Here is a 17,418-nt window from a genome sequence, read left to right as displayed (position 1 = left end):
TCTTTGAATATTCCTCAAGAGGCGTAGTCTTCTAATTCTCTTAGAGCCCTCTCAAAAAGCCATTTAATATTGTTTGCTTTATTTAGACCCAAACCTTCTGCTCTGCCCAATACCACGCAAGGGTCTATTTAAGGTCCTGGATCACCCACTTCATTGAGCTATAAGCACACATCACATCTTGGGCACACTTAACAAATCACATTGCTACTTTGTTGTCATAACGTAGTGCAGAAGATTATAGTATTGTAATGTTAGCAGTTCCATTGCAGAAGATGCAGTTGTAGATGGCAATGGTGATTGGTATTAGTCTTCTTACCCAACATTTCATTGTTTTGCTTTTGTATTTCCATGTTTTAAAAAGAACATTCTACACTCATTGGGTGGAATATTCTACTAACAATCAATCAACATTAGCTTTATTTCAGCTCAAAGACATGAAAGCATGCAGATTCATAAAACCATACAGAACAACAAACAATTAGAACACTTTACATTTTCAACATATAAACAGATGTTAACATCCATTTCATACATCATTATAAAAATGCAAAGACGTGCAGTTTGTTCACTTACCTACCCTTCCATTAGTCATTCAAGCTTTATTTCGAGGACATGAGGCCACATAAAATCATTGTAACAGTGCTCATAATCACCTTTTAGCACACAACAATAAATAAATAATTGAATCGATCACAATGTAATGCACTCAAGGAACAATCTAAAAAATAAACAAAGTAAAATGGCTTATAAACCAATGATGACGCTGGTCATAATGTATAGTAAGATAGAAATTAGTCTCAAACTACCTCGAACAAACACAATATGCCACAGGCAAATCCATTGTTTGAAAAGCATATGCATCATATAATCTTTGCTTATCAGAAAGATAAAGCTTATTTTCAAAAACAGACACAGTTTATTGGGACAGGACACATCTCCTTCTAGACAAAGCTTGCTTTAGAAACTGTAACAACGATCAGCTCAACAGTGGGCTCTCTGCCCACAATAAATATAACAGCGCTGGACGAAATTACACACACTGTCTGTCTCTTAAGACAGGCACCAGTGTCCTTGCTCTACTTACTCTGTAAAGTGGGCAAATAAGCATGAAATAAAAAAGGTTCTCCTCTTCATTCTATCCAAAAGGGCACCCCTTTCCCTCCCTCCCATTTGACCAGCAAGATAATGTTGTACTTAGCTGGGGGCAATTAAATCTTGCTTGTTTTAGAAGGATTCTTTTTGCTGGGTTATTTGCCTACAGTAAATACTTTTGCATTGCATCAGATGAGATAATGACCAAGCTTCTGTTTGCATCCTTCAGAATTTCAATGGATTCTCTATCTTCTTTTTGTTTCAACAACAGAAGCATTTTTAGATAAGAGGCAGCTGCTCAGCTAATCAAAGTGGGGTTAGACAGATCATGTTCTGTATTTTTTTTATTATTTTTATTTTTTTAATTTTTTTATATGGTTTACAGAAAGAAACCTTTAAAAAGAAAACAAAAATTAAGAAAGCCATTTCCATTTACTTCGCTCCATACGAACCCACACCGTTTGTCGTTACAGTCTTTCTCCAAGTTTCTTCATTGGTGCGGAGTTCGATTCATTCAGCTGGAGTTTCAGGTCCTTCAAAAATATTACTAAGCCAAACATAATTTTTTCGATCAGATCCGTCACACATAACTTTCCACCAGTCATTAGCCGTGTAGGTACAGCGAGTCTCAAAGAGAGTTCCGAATTTTGTTTGTAAGGAGCAAAATTTTGGGCAGTACAAAATCAAATGTTTTAAAGTCTCTGTTGGATGCTTACAAAAACGACAAGTCAGGTCAACAGTTACTTTAGGGGACCAAGTGCTTGTACGATCTCTGGTCAGAAAAAGGTTAAGTCGAAAGTACAAGTATAATAGTCTTGAATTCTGATCCGGAGATTGTAACAAGTACGGTTGTAGTTTGTCCAACTCTCTTGCTTCAGATGGAACGTCTCTTAAGAGGCGAGAGTTAGATCTATCGGCATGCGTGTGGTGCCAATCAGCACCGCACAGTTTAAGTTTCGCCTTATTGGGATTTTCAAGTAGAGTGGTGATTTTAATGTCGTTAGCATCCAAAATTTCCATACATAACTGATTCCATTTTGCGAGCATTGTATACTCTGGGTCCGAGTCCGGATTGTATAATATTTTGAATGGTGGGGCTGAGTTCGAGAGCTGAGACTTTCTGTATAGAGTTAAAGCATTCCAACATACTCTCACTTGTATGGATGTCAAGCCCAGTTCAAATCTTACGTTACTAGTCGGACACCCTTTAGGAATGTGCAGCGCTCTGGTCCAAAAATTGTTTTCTAATGTGTTCCACAGCTCGTGTGGGCAACCAAACATGTTTTCGGCGCCGTAAATCAGAGCTGGTATAGCTTTTTGTCTATAGAAGTTTATCAAGGGTTTTATAGAGAATTTTCCAAATTTTCTATTTATGGTCTCAGCTTGGCAGGCTAATTGCTGATACTTTCTCCTAGTAGCATCAACCCAGATGTTATCATTTATGTTGGCACTTATGAGAGATCCCAGATATTTTATGTGGGGAGAAATCCGAAGAGATGTTTTTTCCAGATGCCAAACGTATTGTGTTGATCCTCTTTTATGAGATGCCAGATTACGTAAAATCAAGACTTCGCATTTTTTCTTATTTATGCACAGCTTCTTTTTATTTACGTATCTTTCTAAAGAGTCTAGTTTACGCTGCAGACCAACAGGCGTAACGTCCAAAATCAGTAAATCGTCGGCATATAAAAGAGAGCTCAACTGAGATCCATGGATTTTAGGTGAAAATGCTGTTACCTCTTTTATTGCATAACCCATGTCGGAAATAAAAAGATTGAAAACAATTGCTGCCAAAGGACAGCCTTGTTTCACTCCTTTAAAAGTTGGAATCAAGGGTGTTAAGGAGCCTCCTTGATCTAATCTAATTTGGACTGTTGTGTTAGAGTGTAGCTCTTTGATTGCATCTAAGAGGTCAGGTGGACACTTCCAGGTTTTGAGTTTCTGCCACAAAATGTGTCGATCGACACTATCAAAAGCATGTGAAAGGTCGATGGAAGCAACATAGATCGCAGTGTTGGTTCTTATTGACTCCATTTTTAGGAGGTTCAGCAATAAGGTGTTAAGACCACACCCAACGCCCTTCACATATCCCGCTTGTCGTGGGTCATTAATGTGATTTTCAAGTACCCAAGGTTTTAACATTTATTGCAATTGGGTCGCGTACGTTTTGCCCATTACGTCTAGAAGGGCGATTGGTCGGTAATCTCTCAGATCCAATCTGTTGCTCTTTTTGAAAATGGGCACAATGATAGCGTTTTTCCATGAACTAGGAGTCGCACGTTTCGTTTTTATCCTTTCAAAGAGGAGAAGGCAAAGCTTTGCCCATTCTTCAGGATTTTGTTTCATTGTGTAGTTCGTAAAACCATCAGGCCCTGGGGCTCTCGACGCGTTAGAGTTCTTAATTGAATTTATGAACTTCAGTGACCATGGGGTTCCAGCCTTACTCGTACATTTGGGCTCCACTTCCGAAGTGCTGAACAAGTCCGTATAGTGTTTTACCCAAGTTTCTTGAAGAATTGGCGACGCTTGCAGTGCCACTTGCGGAGCTGCAAGATTGTTTATTACACGCCAAAACTCTGCTGAATTTTTGTTCTTTAGTTTACACATCATCTCTTCAGAGTCATTCTGTAGAGTTACTGCGAAGTGGCTTTTTCTCCAGTTTCTATATTTTTGTGTTATGCGTTTTTTGCCTGCATAAAAGTAATCTTTGTTACCTCGTGGTAGCATCCTTATTTCTTTACGAAGTGTGCGTTTATGTTGCAACACCTGGAAATCGAACTTATGTTTCTTCTGTATCATATGTTGTTTAAAGCCTTGTTTGCGTTCTGCAAATTGACTCAACAGATGTTGGTATTCTGTCTCGTCGGGAATGGCCTCCAAGGCAGATGTTAGCGAATTAATCTCCCTTATTTCCAGATTTAGACGAATCCTTCCAGTACGATAGGAGATGACATGAGGCCATAGTTGTTGAAATGAGTCACTGCAGGCACTAAACTCCAACTTGAGCATGTCATGGTCGCTGTGTTCCATTATAATGATCTCGAGCCGATGAACTTTTGCTGCCAGAAGTTGCGACACGAAAATATAATCTATAGTTGAAGAGTGGTTTTCGCGTCTCCATGTCGGATGAGCGGGAATGTCACCAGGCGTTTTCCCATTCAAGAGTGTTAGGTTCCTCGAGTTCATTTCAGTCATCCAGAAGTTGGCCGTTTCTTCATTGGCCTTTTTTTTCGATTACTTTGTTTTTGGCTTGATGTTCAAGTTCAAGCAATCTGTGTTAAGATCGCCCCAAAGGATAATTTGGGCACTGCTTGAGGTTTCCATTATGTTGTCTAAGATTGAAGTCACCTGATCAATGAAGGTAAGCGTGTCTGTTGCAATTTGGTTCCAATAGAGATTGATTATATATAGGAACTCAGGTTTGCTGTTGTTAATAAATCTCACTTTAGCAGTTTGTATATATGGTGAGATATATGGTATATCACCGTCTCTACTATCCTGAGTCCACGATCCTTTTTTACCGCTATCAGGAGGCCGGACATAGGCCTACCTTTTAGTGGTTTAACAGCTGCGTTTACTACTATCTCAAAGGCAGCTGACATAGGACAAGTTGTTAACCATGTTTCCTGTAGACATATGAGATCTAAGTCACATATCCAAGGAGAGTTAAATAAATGGACAAATCCGCGTGTGTTCCATGATCCAAGGTTGAAAAGCTGGTGCGAACTCCGTTCCGATCGTTAATCGCAGTGTTTGTTATTCAGGTTAGCAGCCAGCCATGCCCAATTTCCATTTTCTGTATCCCTTTTAGACGAGACCCTGTCGTTTATATTCAGACCTTCAATTGTTATCTGAATTTGGTCATTTTCAAAGGACTGAGTTAATTCTTTGTCTTCGAGTTTAGTCTCTATTTCAACAGATATCTTGGACTCTGAATCTTTAAATTCTTTATGGTTTATGTACGTAGATGTTGGTTTCCTTTGATTTTTCAGATTTTTGTCATACGAGTTGTTATAAGAAGACTCGGAAGCTCGGTTCTGAGGATATAAGTCGAAACCTAATGACAGCAATGCCGGTACTGCGTCCAGTAATATATCACAAATTATGTTAGATGCAAGGTGCAGAGTCACCATGTCGTTTCTTTCCTCACAATGAAACTCCACTATTTTCAAGTCGTCAGAGCGAAGCGTTCGCAGACTGCATATCAGGTAGAATAGCTTAGCTAAATACTGCCTGTTTAGTATCAGGTTGTCACTAGAGTCCAGTCTTTCCAGAATTAGTTTTTCAAATGAAGATACCTTTTTTGGTGCTTTAGAGTTCAACATCTTACGTTTAGAGATGGGTTGTATTACATCTTCGGACCGTCTGTGCAGGGACTGAGACTGAAAAGTCATAAGGTGTGAATTCTTCATACAGATTTTTCCGCTGTCTGTGGGCATATGAAGATCCTTAGGTTGATTGATTTCACTTTTGAGAGCAATGGATCTCTTAATCACCAGTTTACAGCATCTTTCCGCCATGGTTATGAATGGTAGGTCTGGTACATTATTCAATTCTGTAGTTATAGCATCAGGGCTAACAATCGTGCATGTTCGCCATGGCTTCGATGATTTTAAAACACCTGATGAATCATCAGGCCGAGACTTGTCTGCACAACTGCCCGAATTTGTGTATACCACTCTAGCGTGTGGCATATCTGGACTCTTGTTCATTAAGTCAGCCTGCTCAGCTGTAGAATTTTCTTCCAAGTCTTCGTATGTAGACAGATTTATCAAATCTGAATCGACGTTCAGAGTTGCTTCAGATGGACTTATTTCGACTTCAGTTTTGTGCGGTGTGTTTGGGTTTGGAGTGGTAGAAACTTTGCATCCTGTATTTTGAACTGATAAGTTTACTGTTTTCAGATTACGCAAACATTTCCTAGAGCCGTTTCCACATCTAAATTTGGTTGCAGGTTGATTTTTAGGCTTTTTTCCGCAGATTGCAGGCTTCCCAGCAACAAGTCTGGATACTGGAGTTGGCGGTCGTTTGGGCCTTTTAAAGATGTCATATATCTCCACAATTTTGGGGGTAGATGAATCACCTATGTACATCAGTTTTTTTCCATCATTTGAGCTTTTTACTTGAGACAATAGTTTGCTTCCTGAAGAAGAAGCTGATTGAGGGGCTACGAGTGCAAGGTTGCACGGTTGTTGACTGATTTCAACCACCTCGTCAAAGGAGGAAACCGTTTGCTGAAAAAGGTCCTTGTCGCATATGTTAGACATTAAGTCAACTGCCAGGTGCTGCAAGTGAGAACCCAAGGACCTGTCGATATTCGTTGGTAGGTAAGGCGTCGTAAATTGATCTATTCTTGCGTTTTGCTTTTTCATAGCAGGTAAAGATGTTGTCCAATTTCGGTTGTCCTGCAGCAACATGGAGTTTGAGGATGTTTCGTCAAGCGAACACCCTTTTTCGTTATGTGCTTTGTCTTCAACAGATACTTCTGGACTTGCAATCGGCTTTCTTAAAAAGTTTTAACGCTTCGCGCGCCACTTCTGCCAAAAGTTTTTTATCCTCATTGTTGTTTGAGGTGAAGCCAGAAACAGAGTTTAAAATTTGATCGATTTTACCATTTATGGAAGTCAGCTCGGTTATACAGTTCGTTTCTTTCCTTTCCATTTCTATTATTTTTGTGTTAAGAAGTGCAGTTAAGGTTGAAAGATCCTTGATGTTTTCGTTCATGTGCTTGTAAAGTTTCAGAAAGGGCGCAATGGATAATCCCATGGATGCTATGATAGTGGACTGTAGTTCTTCAGAAATAGATGGATCAGGAAAAGTATCTTTACTACAGTTAGAACGAATTTGTTTTAATGGATAAGTGCGCTTGCTTGATCTGATTTTAGGGTATGGACGCTCCATAATTGAGGAGTCAGAGGAAGAAATTTCTGAAACAGAAGTATGTTGAAGTTGATGTTCAACGACCTTTGAGAAAGGCTCCACATGTTCTGGAGAGGAGGTCTCGAAACTTATTTGAGCATTGCGAAACACCTGTTTCTGGGTAACTTTCAGTTTTTTTACTTGAGAACATTGCAGAGATGGTGAACTGCTTATGTTAATCCGTCTGGGTTTCTCTCCTACAGTGGCTCTATTTGTGGATTTTTGCATACAGTTTGTGGCCCTGTGCTTGATCTGTTCGTTTGTTTGTGGCATGATGACAGAAGTCGCCGTTTCAACATGCCGATTTTGTTGTGCTTTGTTCATTGATGCTTAGTCAAAGATTAGCTTGTTTGCAATATCAAGTGAGTTTCTACGCATCTCAGAGCCCCGAGGAGTGCATGAGTCATTACAAAGTTTCGGATTGATTGATGAAGAAGTAGTCGGTTCATCAGTGATTAAACAAGTTTTCAGAAAAACCTCATTGCATGAGTTGTATGGTGTTTTTTCTCGGGGTATAACTGACGCGCTGATGTAAAAAGAGAGATTTTGATTGATTCAGGTTACATCAGTGGAAGGCATAGAGTACGAAGTTGTTATAGACATGACTGCACGTTCCATGCCATCACCTCCTGAAGCAGCTTCACGATTAATACGTGTTTCGTGTGATTTACAGCTACAAACATCTGATTCAATAATTCTGGCTGCACCATTTTCAAAGTTGTTGTCAATTACAGTGGCCTCAGAGCAGTGTTGGTTCGCACATCTACCTTCCGTGTCACTGCCTTTTTCTAGATGCTCAGTCACAGACTTAGACACAACTGCCTCTTTACTGTGGTCAGGTGTTAAATATACCGTGGGGTAATAAGTAGTGTGCTCAGCAGTGTTCGCAAAATGTTCTGAATGTAAAATCTGCGTTTTCACGTTACTACTATTTACTGCATTACGTCTGTCAGGTGACGTGAGCAATTCAGACTCTATCACAGCTGCAGCAGGTATGGCCTGAGTGGTGATTACACAATTATCAGCTTCGGTTTCAACAATAGCGAATGTGTTGTCAGATGTCACTGCGCCTTGCATACGTGGTGTACTTACTGACGTTGAGTTATAGCCGTGGCGTTGAGCTGCTGTCCTAGTCGCGGGAGCCTGCTGTGAGTCCGTGGAAATCCCTTTCTTTGACTGTGCATGAGTCTTGACAGGGTGCAAGACTGTAAAAGTTGACGAGGCAGTCTGTACGGGAGAGTCACCAATCATCCGTGCTGCTGCAGTATCAAACTGAAACTAGACCACCCTTCGCCGCAGACCACCAAAACAGCAATACAGCACATTACTCGGCCTTTCGCCGAGGGCTTACGCCGCAAGGGCGAGGAGGCGGCTCTTTTACAGTCAGCTGGTCCTGCTGACTTAAAGGCACACGCACCTCCAGGTGTTGACGTTGTAGAAGCTGCAGAAGGGGCACGCCAAAAACAATGCAGCAAAACAGCACAGTGCTCGCCCTTTGGCCGAGGGCTTACGCCGCAAGGGCGAGGAGGCGGCTCTTTTAAAGTCAGCTTGTCCTGCTGACTTAAAGGCACACGCACCTCCAGGTGTTGTCGTTGTAGAAGATGCAGAAGGGGCACGCCAAAAACACTGCCGCAAAACAGCACAGTACTCGCCCTTTCGCCGATCATGTTCTGTATTCAATTTTGTCAGCGGTTTCCTCACATAAGACAGCCAGGGAACTTCAAATGCACCCCTCCTGCCTAATAAATAATTTGCATTTGTATTTATTAAGTTATATAGCGCTTTACGCCAAAGCGCTTTACATTACAACAACAATAATACATTTGTATAAAATAGAAACATAAAATTACAAAACATGAGACAAACCATCAAAAACAGTATGTAGAACAATTTACCCAGGTCAATAAAAGAGAAATAAAACAGAGGAAGAAAAGGGAAGTAGTGAGGGAAGTGAGTAGTGAGCAACTGCTATAGGATTGGCCCACAGCCTAAGCCATGCAAAGTTGGCTACACTGCCATTTCATCTTCCAAATATGGCATACCAAGTTCTAGGTGAACGCCGTAATTTGAAGATGATTGCGGAAGACCCAAAATTGTTTTTAAAAAATCTAGTCTCCATTACCTGTGTATTCCCATAACCCCACAGCGCAGCTCCACGCTTAGCCACTGCCTATTCATATAGCAATAATGACCCCAACTTCGGGCCATTACCAGGTGGAACATCCCTTTGCCTTCCTTGAAGAGTATTGCTTTATTCGTGCCTACTAACATGGGGATGGCTTTTAACACCTGATAATGTCCCTTGGAATGCAGTATTATTGCTTAATGTTTGATGTCACAATGCCTACTCAGAGCAGGCAGCTAGCTGTCTTCTCTTGCTAACTGACTGTGATATAGTGATCAGGACCGAAAGAAAAGAGGAGGGAGGTCTGTATTGATTGAAAAGGTGAGATGTGAGATGATGCAACAAAAACTGAGTTAAGCCAGAGAAACTGCAAAGGTGGGACAAGAAATGAATGAAAAAAGAAAGATAATGGCAGGATAATACACAGAAAGATTGAAATAGACAGAACATGTGCAGAAAAGTGGAATGATCAAAGGAAGAGGAACACAAATTGTGAAAAAAATGAGAAAATTAGAAACATGTAAAGGAGAAGGAAAGCTGTAGAGGTCGGGGAAAACTAGAGTAAGAACAAGTAGCAGAAAGAAAATGAAAAAGGACACATAAGTAGAGATGGACAATGATAGAACAAATATAAAAGGAGAAAAATGCAAACATGTGGGGAGAAAACTAATTCAGGGATTTGGCGGCAGAGTGCTGACTTCTGCTTATTATAAGGAATTCAAAACTGAGGCTGTAATAATGTAAAGATTTTGCAAGTCACGTTAGAGTTGTGTAACTTTGTAAAGGCATGCTATAGACTATAGCACTCCTTGATATGGATGTATGTGTGGTTTCAAAGTTATGACTCCCATGTACTTTTGGTTATCGGTGCGGTTCGGAAACTCTGTTTCCAGCGCCTTCCGGATTAGTAACACAGAGGGGCTCATTTTACTGAAAGTGAAAATTGCACAGCCAGGACCCGCTCCATTTGCAATTTTGTGCGAAAAGAATTCCTACATGAAATGTTATTTCTTTCCAAGACGTAGTGTAAAAGAAAAGTGTTTAACCCGGCATTTCCACACTAACACCTTTTTTGGCACTATAATAATAATAATAATAATAATAATAATAATAATAATAATAATTTTGGCACTATATATTGGAAAACGTGCAAATGCCTCCCGCAATTAACTGAAAGGGGCATTTACAGCAGATCCCTACTCCATTAGTTTAATACAAGCATGAAAATTATACTAGCATAAAACCAAACGTTTTTGGAGGTGATGCAGGAATGCACGGTGGGAATGCATACCCCGTTCCATTCACCATTCTGCAAAAAGGTAGACAATCCTACGGATTGAGGAAACAGTTGTTAAAACGGTGATACTAAACAACTACATTTAGGACCATGTTGACTCATTAAGGATGCTTAGGAAATGACCCCACACAATGCTTCTCTTGCAGGAACCACTAAAGAAATGATTGCTTCGCCATCTTGCTGAAACCATTGTGACATTGATGAACTCTTTCTGTCCATCCATTCCCAGGCAACGCATGAGTAGAGACTGTTACTTATCTGCCCCAAAACTCTGGCCACAATGGGTTTAATGCCTGAATCCTTTGTGCCATTGCAAGGGAAAGAGTATGGGGATCTTCCTATTTGCAGCGTAATTTCTAAAGTATCTGCCATTGCAAAGGGTGAAGTGTAGCCTGTTACATCACAGCCCGGAACACCATTGGACACTGCAGTGAGGGCAGCACAGAGTGTGAGGTGGTTGCAATCCGGGATATAGAGAACTATGTGTTTGTTCTTAAGTGGATAGATATTGCACTGACTTCTGCCTCCCTGATCGGTTGTACCTGTGTGGGGTCTCCCAGAGAAATTACTGTGTGTTAATAAACAGTTGAACCCCCCCCCAACTGAGCTGTATCCTTGGCTCATTATAGTTCCTTATATTATAGGTTGTAACTGTGACTAATTTCACACATATTGTAGTATTTCGTTTATTCACATCCTGTGAATTACTCATGGCCAAAGGCTTTGCGCTGTCACTGTTTATGGTTATATGATGAAATGTTCTGGGATGTCATGACATGGTCCAAGGCTTATTATGTCACTTTTCTGGTTGTTGTTAAATGACACCAGAGCTGCACTATGACTTATAATACCCATGTAATATATAGTGGCTAACCCCCTCGTTAGTGGGAGTGGGACTTAAGATTCTGTTGAGAGACTCAGAGGTAAGTTGTATACATTAATTCTTTACTTCAACTAGACGAAAAGAGAATACAATGTTTTAAACAACTTTGCGAACCATAAGCTATCATTTTAACTCAGAAAAACGTTCTTAAGCAACACAGTGTAGGATGGCAGGAAGGGCCAGGGTTCTTTCATCAACAACCAGGCACAGTCCAATGGAATAAAGCACCTCAGAGTTATTCCCTCGTCATCTTCTGAAGTTGCAGGAAAGGACCAGACAACCTCATCGGTCCCCAGACCAGTAAAGTGATCCATTCCATCAAAGGAAAAAAGTCATCTTCTGGAAACCCTCCATCAGTGAGCTGGTATTCAGTGATGCCTCCTCTTTCTCAGCTAAAAACTGCAAGGAAGAGGAAAGGAAACCAGGGTGTGACAGAGGAATAATACTCTCCTCTGCGTCTCTTTATATCATCTAAACCCATAGTCGCGTTATTGGGGGAGTTCCGCCATTCTATATCAAGGCTGGGATCCTTCTTATTATGCACATTAAAAGCTATTAGAATACAGCCATGTGCTGAACGCTCTTATGATAAAACATTTTGAAAGTTGACTCCTTCAACCGTTCAGCTACATGGAAAGCCTCCCCCAACATGCCACACAAAATGCGTTCTTAGAAGCCATTGCTCCCCTTTTAGAATGAGCACCAAAGATAGAAATATCTACCTCAGTCTTATTTATTAACCAGTGATCTCGAACCCTGAAAGGTGTACAAATGAAATTAAGTACCTAAGAGGTGTGTGGAGCGTGAATAGCTCTAATGTTATCATAACATATTACACAATGGACTTTATTCCATTTGTAATCCCCCCAGAAAAGAATGTTAAGATACCAAGGTAGTCATAAAATGAGTTCTGCAGGTGATAAAAAAATAAATATCATCAGGGTAGTATACCTGATTGTCTACTTCCAGAGCTCTATCATCAGAAACTCTCTTGAGAGAAATAATGCACAACAGCATTGCTAATTTTGCAGAAAACTTCTGTAATGGGAACACTTCATTGGCCGGCCATGACTGAAATAAGTAAAAAATAAGATTGAGGTTCCAAGAATCAGAATGTTTAGCCTTGAGTAGGATCTTTATTTGAATAGACCACAACATTTTCTTTACCAGAAAATATTTACCTACAGGCTCCCCTTTGATGACCACATGACCGGCAGATATTAATGGTCCTCTAGTCTTTGCTTACTCCGAACAAGGAAACCGGGAAGTTCATTACCTGCATTGGAGGGGCAGAAACGGGGTTGATACCTCCATCCAAGCACCAGCCCATACACCATATGCATGTTGTCGAGTATGACAAACTGATGACATTGGCCTATATTTCTCTGATGAGCTAAAAAGTGGCCCATAACAGGTCTGTGAAAGACCTAAACTCACCAACATCTTCCATGCCATGAGAGGGAGGTGTTCTCTTAGTACCAGCTTGTGGAAGGCTCAAGCTGGGTCCAATAAAAGATGTGGAAATGACAAGAGCAGCCTAGGAACATCCGTTGCTAGCTCAAGAAGGGCCAGAAAATGGAGTGAGAATTACCAGGGATACCAGCCTTATGTGCAATTGAACCAGAGACCTTGGTATCATCGTGAAAAGGGGAAACACATAATCCTGCAGTTGTGTCCAATCTGGGCAGAACAGATCTACTTTCAGCGGAAAAAATATGGCACCTGACAATTGAGTTGAGAAAAAAAGGTTTATGTCCAGGGGACTGTATTACCTAGCAGTAAGACATAATTTTGCAGAGATCTCCCACCTTGAGGCTCTGTGGAGCCCTCTAAAGGAGAGGGGCCAGGAATATTGCTTGAATCAAGGCCGAGAGCATCCCTACCACTCAGCCATGTGTCTGAGAGAGAAGTGTTCTTTCTTCAATATGGAGTTGACCTCTCGGCAAATACCTGCCTCCTTGATTTTGGAAGGAGGAGAATACACTGATGAGAATCTATATCAAAGCCCAGACACTGGAGGAATTGAGAATGTTCAAATTTAGAATTCATCACAAACCCCAGATCCCCAATGATAGATACAGTCACCCTGAGATTGTCCAGGAGTGACTTTGCCCCTTGAGGCATCAGGAGCATGATATCTAGATAAATGATTATCTGAATCCCTGTCTCCCTGAGAAATGCTATTGCTGGGTGTAATAGTTTTGTGAAATACCAAGAAACAGAAGACAGGCCCAACGGGAGAGATGAGAATTTCTACTCGCTCCCCTGCTAGAGACACTGTAGATACTCCTGATGAGTAGGCCTATTTGGAACCACCTTGTAAGAATTTAGCATGTCTGCTGTGATCATCCAATCGCCTTGAAGAATAGTGCCTTTTTTAAACAAACAAATACCTTCCATTTTGAAGTGGTGATATATCACAAACGCATCCAGGGCTTTCAGATTGAGAACAGTCCAATATCCTTTGTCCATCTTCGGAACCAGAACAATTGAGCTAAGGAAAGGACATGCATGATCTGTGGCTGAAACCACGGCTTCCTTCAATATGAGATCCTGCCCTCCTGTCTACCAACACTTGCTCCCATGTGTCGAACAACACGAGCACTAGTGGAAACAGCTGGCAAGGGGGTAGAGTGATGTTACCCTGTTACAGTTTGTAGACCCACGGGTCTGAAGTGAGAATAGACCAATTCTCTCCGAACCTTCTTGGCAAAATCCAATTAAATATAAAATACATACCTGATGAGGCTCAAGAATGTCCTGATTCTCTGCTGGACCATCTTCTCCTTTCTATTGGCTGCCTCTGAGGGGAAAGAAGGTCTTATGTCGTCCTCTGAGTGAAAAAGATTCTGAATGAGTGCTTCTAATTGAAAACTGGGAGGGTCAGCCAGAGAAGAGGGGTATGCCCCTTGCAGCCCTGACAAAAAAACTAAGAGAAAGTGCCTTATAATTATTTGTCTCTTGTTCAGAGCTGTCCATTTATGGAACTAGGATGGCAACTCCTTCAAATGTATCCCCCAAACAAGAACCTGTGACATTGGCCCTGAATAAGAAAGGGTCAAGTCTGATAACTTTGGGTCCATACACATCAGAAGCACGTTTCCCCTTGCTGTTGATAATGTTGTACCAGGTTGCATAAAAGGCATACAGATTTCTGGATCCACCCCCTAGCAACTGTTATATATGGTGCAGAACCATTCCCTTTGCTGTCTTCCATCACCTCAGAAATCTGAGTGAGGGCCACAGAACACCTATCAGGATATCCTGGCATGACCTCAGTGCCTTGTCTGTACCCTTCTTTGGGTCTTTCCCTTTCTTAGACATGAAAGGTACCACAGGCCCAACCTGCAACCTCGGCAGAGGTGCTTTCCATGCAGCGTGGAGACTCTCCATGAGGGCTCACACTGAGGACAGTAAAGCACCACGCATGTGTGGCCCACCGAGTGCCGTGCAACCTGGAAACGGCAATGTATGAAACCACATGATGCAACTAAACAACGATCATGAATATACACATGCTTACTTATTTTATTTTACTGTGCTTAGTTCAGTAAAACTTTTTACAGATTTATAACAAAACAAAACATCAATTTACATAAATGTGTACCCTAAAATCAGAATTAATTTAAAAAAACTTAACATCTAAAATCACAAGACAAAACTTCCAGAAATGTCACATAATTCATTTACACCACATTGCAATTAACACTCTAAGAGCAATCTAAAAACATGTAACCAAACACGATAAAGTGCAAAGGGCAGTGTAGAGGGACCCCAGTTCAGGCGGTAGGTCCAGAAATCTACACTCTTGATTTCATCATAATCATGAACAAATGGACCCAGATTGCAAATGTAAAGGCTACCCAACACCCGACACTCAGTCATCACATGTTTAGCTGTCGCCATCAAACTTACATCAAACTGAATTCATAAACTTAATGTAGTGAACAGAGCTAACAAACATGGAATGCTCGAGCATGCCTTGAAAAGTCCTTATCTTGGCTGGTCGCGCCACGAATAACAGGATGAGGGGGTGTCCCAGAAGGCTTTTTGCCATTCGAGCGTGGCTGTGGAAGGGCCGTGTCCATGGCGTGCATTTTGGATTGGGTCGCTTGAGAAAAATGTTCACAATGTTTTTCTGGTTCATACAGATGTTTAAAGTATTGTTTTTTCTTTGCTGCTGGTTGAAGTTAAGAAGAAGTAATGCATAATAAAACGCTGCCAATCTTGACAGAGAATTAAGGGTACTTTTCCCACATATAATTACAAAACTGATAGGCGTCTTTTTAGTTGAATACATTTTTATTCGAAAATAACTTTCAATACATGGGGCCATTTGGAAAGCATTCATCACCGTAGAATTGATCATGTCGCAGTGTATGTCTAAAAAATGAGTATTAATAACACCAGAAACTGTGCCGGATTGTTAAAAAGCAAAAATGTGAAAGTGTGTTAGCTTTCCCCTTCTTTCCTTTGAATTCGAATTAGGCCCTCATCTCAGTCCTCATGAATTATATGTGTGCTTCTAACGCATATTATGAAGCGTGCACACTGTCCACAGATGTTTACATGCCCAGCCTGTTTTGGCATACCGCCTGAACATAGCGGGAAATCCCCCATTGGCCGCTCCCCACATCTTGTGGCCACCATCTGACATAATTACATCACACAATAACCACAGACAACTTTGTAAAGTCTTTGGAAAACAAGGTCACAGTCTTATTTTTGGAGCAACATAAAAATGGGACGGCCCCAGCCACATACTAAATAATTAAATATATAGGGTGACCCATGTCATTCCCTGTCTGCCAGAGGCCTAAGCAGACATATACGCTTCTGGTTGTACTGCCAGTCAGTAAACATTTCCGGGACCAAAGACGAGAGGCGCTGTAGCCTAAGTGCCCTGGAGGGGAGTCAGTGCTCGTCGCTTCGATTTGGCTCTAGACCGGGCCATTCCTGAACCACTCACCGCCGAAGCCACAGTGTCAAAAACCCTCACTGGCTAGGACCGCCCTCACACTCCACCTGCGACGGAAAAAGATAATTAGAAACGTAAAACCCCAACACAATGCAATATAAATATGACAATTTACACCATTATAAACACTGCCCAACTGCACTCTTATTGGTAATGCGAACGCCTCACCAAACTGAACTACCTCCTCATCTATCTCGCACAATTTGACCTTGCCATTTTCAGCCTACTCATTTCTAAATGAACACTATGCTCCCGACATAGGGTGAGGATGGGTGGTAATCAAAAGGCGGGTGGGGCTGCTGGAAAAGAGACTGACCCTAAGCAACCCCTGCCTTATATGCGTCCCCCAAGTGCCTGCCACCGGAAGTCAGGCCCTGCGGGACGCCTCTTCTGCCTCACAGGGGAGGAAGAGTAGAGGCTGACCACCCCCAGAGGGAGGCGGCCAGAGGCGACAGCCTGCTATGTAGGCTGTCCATCTAGCGCCCCCTGCAGGTCCAGTCAGCCTCTGTTCCTGTGTTTGATGGGAACCTTTGGCCTGATCGGCACTGTTGTGTTTATACAACCGTCAATGGAAACACGTGATTCCTGCAAAGCTCTTCCAAACCAGTGCTCCTGTGTTTATAATCTCGTACGTCACGTGCTGTTTCAAAAATTGTGAGATTTATGAGCAGCGGGTTTCCGCTTCAGTCACGCACCTGTTTCCCATTGTTTTCCACACATGTCCAGCTGCAGAATTTCCCGGAAAGCATGAAGTTCAGCTGTGACATGTTCTTGTGCACCTCCTTTGATGTGTGTAACTTCAACGTGGAGTCCAGATGTACCAGCGACCTCAATGACGTGTTCTTTTCCTTTTTCACCTCTTTTTATAGGTCATGGACAGTGCAACTGTGGCAGATGCGACTGCAAGGAGGGGTGGACAGGGAGGAAGTGCGAACACCCACGCAGCTGCCCACTGTCCGTGGAGGAGAGTAAAAAAAAGTGCCAAGGAACCGCCACGCTGCCTTGCTGGGGCAGAGGTAGGTGTGAATGATACCGTCTTGATAAGACAATGCCTCTCCTCGCGCGGCCCCACAGGCTTTTGTGGGCCACAGTCATACTTGCCAACAAGACCCATTCCAATCTGG

At 41.8% G+C, this 17,418-nt stretch overlaps 1 protein-coding gene across 1 annotated transcript in view; it reads left to right on the top strand.

Moving 5' to 3' along the window:
• The window catches only part of ITGBL1 (integrin subunit beta like 1), a 1,421,787-nt gene that overhangs the window by 943,040 nt on the left and 461,329 nt on the right, over window positions 1-17,418 (top strand). Inside the window, exon 7 of the mRNA XM_069637000.1 lies at window positions 17,164-17,310. Within this exon, the coding sequence (XP_069493101.1) occupies window positions 17,164-17,310 (147 nt within the window). The remainder of the gene's footprint in view (window positions 1-17,163; window positions 17,311-17,418) is intronic.

This window comes from Ambystoma mexicanum, chromosome 7p, assembly GCF_040938575.1.
Source record: "Ambystoma mexicanum isolate Mex_15411 chromosome 7p, UKY_AmexF1_1, whole genome shotgun sequence".
In the NCBI taxonomy this organism is placed as follows: domain Eukaryota; kingdom Metazoa; phylum Chordata; class Amphibia; order Caudata; family Ambystomatidae; genus Ambystoma; species Ambystoma mexicanum.
This window is presented reverse-complemented; position numbering and strand designations above follow the sequence as displayed.